Source organism: Solenopsis invicta, chromosome 7 (genome assembly GCF_016802725.1).
Source record: "Solenopsis invicta isolate M01_SB chromosome 7, UNIL_Sinv_3.0, whole genome shotgun sequence".
Lineage (NCBI taxonomy): Eukaryota > Metazoa > Arthropoda > Insecta > Hymenoptera > Formicidae > Solenopsis > Solenopsis invicta.
The window spans coordinates 15,960,525-15,966,524 of NC_052670.1; the positions used below are offsets into that span (position 1 = coordinate 15,960,525).

General features: G+C 35.9%; 1 protein-coding gene across 1 annotated transcript; it reads right to left on the reverse strand.

The window, feature by feature from the left end:
* Positions 1–2,840: 2,840 nt before the first annotated feature.
* Positions 2,841–4,976, reverse strand: LOC105204179. Its single transcript, XM_011173238.1, has one exon. The coding sequence runs from the start codon at positions 4,974–4,976 to the stop codon at positions 2,841–2,843; it is 2,136 nt and encodes a 711-aa protein (XP_011171540.1).
* Positions 4,977–6,000: the final 1,024 nt, after the last annotated feature.

The window sequence follows — 6,000 nt, forward strand, 5'->3', positions numbered from 1 at the left end:
TTCCTCAGTAAACATCAGATAAATAAGTTGCGTTGTGTTTGACATAACACATTGATATCTTATTGTCTTAATTATATCTTATTAATATCCATTATACGATGCAGAACCTAAAAATTTTTATCTAAATTAAAATATTTTAATTTAAAAAATCACGTTTTTTAATTTGAATATAAGCGCTTTGACAACTGTACAAATCGTTGTTTATAGAAATTGCAAATGTATTGTACATATAAAGTACAATAAATAACGCACATTCACTATACTATATGTATCACAATTAATATACTATATGTCCTGTACGATATTTCTCACGATGTTTATTTCTCAACATAATATGTTAGATATTTATAAACAAGGAAAACTGTCGGTAATATTGAATTTGTTTACATCCAGTTTAACATGGGTCAGCAATCCGTAAGTGTAAAATAAAACACATTATTTTTGCGCTAGTTATATATATTAGTGTAGGAAGTGTGAGGTTGAATAGCAAGCGTATTTCGATTTACATGAGTAACGATATATTTTAACACACGCTGATCCGCTGTCATTCAAACTCGCCTCTCACTTGTCGAACTCGCTAACAAGTCTCCGCTCGCAGCTCGCCCCAGAGCGCAACGCTCTTCCATGTGCACGTATTACAAATAACACGAATATGGCTTAAACCCTCCTACACTCGGCCGTCCTGAAATGTCATCTGGCCCAGATGACTATAATACTGTGGACCAGGGTTTCATATATTCCGCGCAAGTACTAGTTTTAATCGGAACTTCACCAGGCAATTCGCGTTTGACATCATAAGTGTTGTTTGACTTTACGCTTATAATTCTGTAAGGACCAAGATATTTAGCACAAAGTTTTTTGCCAGGCCCCAATTGGACTCTTTTAATTGCGACTAGGTCATTTATTTTATATTTGATTGGTTTGCGTCTTCTTACATTATATGTCTTACGGTTTTGTTCTTGTACTTTTACAATTTGACTTCTTGCTCGCTCACGTAATTGATCATGACTCTGTTCGAACTACAACTGAAATTCTTTATCGAGTATATCTTTAATTGCTAGATTATCTTTCTGTTTCATTTTTACGCCTAGTAGCAATTCGAAAGGAGCCATGCCAATACTTCTTTGGAATGTAGCATTTAAAGTTTGTTGAATTTTACGTACGAATTTATACCACTTCATAGGATCGTTTAATGCAAGTTTAGTTAATACAGGAATAATCGTCCTATTAATTCGCTCAATTTGTCTATTTGCCCGAGGCAAACCGGTGGTAATCATTGAGTGTTTGATTTCCTCGTTTTTACAATATTCCTGAAATTCTAAGGAAAAGAACGCAGTGCCTCTATCAGTAATAAAACAAGTGGGATTTCCAAAGGTTTGACTTTGCAATTGTAGCTTCGAAATCACTTCCTTAGACGTCGTAGACTTTGTGGGATACAACCAGATAAACTTGGTGAAGCTATCAATTACGGCAAGAATGTTTGTAATTTTTGTTAGTTGAATCTAGCGGTCCCAAATGATCAAGATGATAAATTTGTAACGGAAAATCTCCTTTATCTAATGGATTAAGAAATCCCTCTTGTTTGCCCGCTTTTTTGTTGCTTAAAATACAAGGAACACAGTTAGTAGCGATTACATTTTCGATCTTTTTCGTTAACATTGGAATATAAAATTCTTGTTTAACGCCTTCTTTTGTACGTTTAACTGCAAAATGTTCTTTGCTGTGAGCCATTTGGATGACTTCATTTTGCATGTCTTGTGGTACAACCAGCAATTCAAGACCGTCTTTGAATTTATATAATATGTCATTACGTATAAAGTAGTCATCATAAGATTTAACTTTCAGTACTTCCATAATGGCCTGTAGCTCTGAATCATTCTTTTGTGCACTGGCTATTCGAATTGTAACATTATCCTCACTACTAATTGCCATCACCGGATAACGACTGAGCGCATCGACATGCTTCATTCTTGAATTTACTCTATGCTCTACGATAGTGTCAAATTCTTCAATTAATAAAATCCAACTTGCTATCTTAGCAGACAATTTAGCTTTATTCATGGTTTGTTTAAATGAGGCACAATCAGTAACAAGCTTAAATTTAATGCCTAACAGGTAATGTCGGAATTTTTCTAAGGCTCTTACTACTGCGAGAATCTCTAATTCGTAGCTCGTATATCTGGACTCTACCTCAGTTGTTTTATAACTCAAATAATACACCGGGTGTATTTTTTACTGGCATGATCTCTTTGCAATAAGATTGCTCCAAGACCGTCCTTGCATGCGTCAGTGTGCAGTTCTGTTTCAAACTTCGGTTTAAAAATTTTTAAAACAGGATCTGTACTTAAATCTGCTTTTAATTTTTCAAATGATTCTTTCTCTTTAAAAGCGAATTGAAATGCGTTCCCTTTTTTTAACATATCACTTAGAGATCTAGCTTTCATGGCATAAAATTCAATAAATTTTCTAAAATAGCCAGACAGTCCAAGAAAACTCTGTACATCTTTTAACGAACGTGGCTTCGGAAAATTTAAGACAGCTTGTATCTTGTTAGGAGATGGGCGGATCTCACCGGCTTCTATAATGTATCCTAGATATTCTATTTTTGATTATAGTAATTGACATTTCCTTTTATTAATATTTAAACCGTAATCACTCGCGACTTGGAGTACTCTTTGCAAGCGTCTAATACCTTCGTCCACATCGTTCGGAATTACAATCAAGTCGTCCAGATAAATCAACAAGATTTTTTCGTTAACTAGAGGTCTAAAAATATGATTAATAAATCGTTCGAAAACAGGTGGAGAATTACATAATCCAAAAGACACTTTTCGGAATTGTTAATGATCCTGATGAGTTACAAAAGCTGTATATTTTCTACTGGATGCTTCTACGTTAACATGTAAAAATGCATTTTCTAGATCAATTGTACTAAATATATTAGCTTCTGTTAATAAATCGATTTGTTCATCCATCACCGGAAGTGGGTATTTGTCTCTAACCATTATTCGATTTAATTTTCTATAATCGACACAGAGTCGAAGAGAACCGTTCTTCTTTTTAACAACTACTACAGGGCTTGCATATTCAGACGAACACGGTTCTATAATTCCTTCATGCAACCAATCGTTCACTTGTTTTTCAACGCTTTCTCTCTCTTTCGGCGGCAATCGTCGTGGAGACTGATAAATGGGTGTTTCTTCTTTTAACGTTATTTTTAATTCGATATCTGTCGTCTTAATCTTATTCGGTTTGTACGCCGACATCATGCATTCTACCGTCTTTCTCGATTCGTTATCAATATTCAAATCTGTATGAATTAGTTCGTCATTGTTCTGTTGTAATTCAATCTGTGAAAGAAGAACTAAAGCGTTAGGTTTCGTAATTTTAATGCCATCTTGGTTGATAGTGATCTCAGTTTGATTAATAAAATCTGTTCCTAAAATTATATCGACAGTTAAGGCCCCTGAAGGAACCACATAAAATGTTATAGAAAAATCAACATTGTCTATAATGATCGTCGTCTGGAAATATCCCAGCGTCTTAACTTGGCCTTGAGCAATATCTGTCAACAGTACATGCGATTTACACAGCTTTGATATATTAATTGTCGTAAACATGTTTTCGCGCATCAAGGAGAGATGGCTACCTGTATCTATTAAAGCACGCAAACAGTTATCTCCGATTACAATTTCTTTAAACATTCGACTCGTATCGACAGATTGTACAAGTACGTTAGTTGTTACCTGCGATTTCTTAGAATTTTTAGATGGACAGTTTTTTGTTTCGTGGCCAAAATCATTACAACCGAAACATTTTTTACCTCGGTCTTTAAATTGACATGTGGTCGATCGGTGTCCACCCTCGCCGCAATTGTAGCATCTGTCCTTCGCTGTCCTCTTAGCATCGTCTTTCTCTGATTTGGCATCGTCTTTCGTTGGTTTACCCATGGTTTCCTTCTTAAGATACCCTTTGCTGCTGGCGGTTCCTCGATCTTGCATCCTCTCGTAAGTACGAAGGCGCGCTTTGAACTCGTTATAATTCCTGGCGCCATACAACACGACCTTGTTGCTGTTATCCGGAACGCCATCAATAATGTATTGAATGACCGACTCGACGTCGATATTACCTTTCGACGCTATCTCTCTCATAGATAGGTAATATTCTTGCAGATTTTCGTCTTTTTTTATTTTTCTTTTAGCAAGCTTTCGGTGAATATCAGCGCTGCTCACTTTCAAACTGAATTCCTCCTTAAGGGCTTCCTTTAATTGTTTCCAGGATTGCGTAATGCTCAACCCACGTACAAATGTTTTAGCAACGCCTTTAAGAGACTTACGTACAAACACCAATTTTTGTATGGCATCCCACTTGAATAATGCTGCCAGCTCCTCAAAATTTGCGATCCACTTTTCGATTGGGCAATCATCGCTCCCGTCAAATGGACGAATGGTGTCTTCTATATCTTTAAAATTGAACGTAATTTTTGTTCTGTCTTGTCTCCTGTGTTTCCGTGGAATTTGATACGAATCGTTGTTCGAATGAGAGGAAGCATCTATGTCACTGCTTGCTCTCATTTTCGTTTGTAGTCTATGCGGCAACTCTTCTGCTCTCTCTGACTCCTCAGATTCTTCTCCTGAATCGACGTCGTCATCTTCGTGTGGTGCCAATGATTGGATATCCATAAGCGCTCGTATTATTTTCTGTCTTAGATCTTCTTTGGTACCTGTGTAATCTAATCCAAGAATATTACACATTGACGTCAGGTCGCCGATTGTAAAGACAGCAGAATATTTGTATTTTGTTTTGAATTCTTGAGATGCGTCATTAAAATCGAAGCCACGAAATTCACGCAGTCGTTTGCGGCTAGCGCGATTTCCCTCCTCTTCAAATACAAGCCGATACAGCGCATATACAGCTGGGCGTGAAGATGTCCGAATTTTATTAGCGACTTGTTGGATTTGTCCAAGTGCCTCCATTGTTTGCGCCAATAGGTAGGTTAGAAAAAAACAGAAGAAAATGATCGTCCAATCTTAAACACAATATTTATTTCATCTTCAGAAAATTAGGTTTACTTTCTCGTATTAAATTTTTAATCCTTTATCAAACTATTAATTTCTTATTTAACTATTTATTGAATAATTTATCACTTTGTTTTAACTGATCTATTATTTTAAATAAATACTAAGTAGCAGAATAACATTTTTTATAAGGGAGAGTGGGCTAAATCGGGCCGTGTTCCAAAAAGAATATTTTTAACTTAAATTAATTCTGTACGTCCAGTCTTAGGAAAGAAGTATTTATTGAAAAAAAACCCCGGGAGTTGGGTAAGGCAGGCCAGGACGCAACAAAAGCTTTTCTCGTGGCCGCACCAAAGGGTGACGTGAGTTACAAAGTCGAATGCACTTTCGTGAATCTGGAATAAATGCGTGTAATGAGACGCTTTAACACCTATTTCAAGGAGTCGTGCAATCGTCGGTTTAAATTTGATTTAGAGAGTCTAATCTCTAGAAAAAAAATATTTTACTTTTTAATGGTACTGTTTTGATTCTAAAGGGTTTGTCTCTTATATACGGCCTTAAGAAGATACTTTAAAATAGAAGGAATAGGAATAAAAGAGGAATATCAAATAAACGTGAGAGGCTAGACTTAAGACAAATCCTCTTAAGAGGATGCTATAGTGACGGGAATTACCGACACATTACAGTGTTCATTAATTTTCGAATTGGCTTTACAGATCATAAAATCCTTTTACAGAATAAAAGTACGCACCAAGACAAAGTGCGGGCTAGTAAATTTTACGAGAAAATCGAACAAAAAGTTAAAAATTTATTTATTTTCGGCTCGTGGATCTGTCAACCGAGGTTAACTTTTGTCATTTACTAACGTTCTGTAGCTCATATGTATGAAATGAGACCAGGCCGCACTTTAGAAAACTCTAACGAACAACACTGACTGTGTGTCATTCCAGTCAAAAGCCCAACAAAAAAGTTTAACATGTAA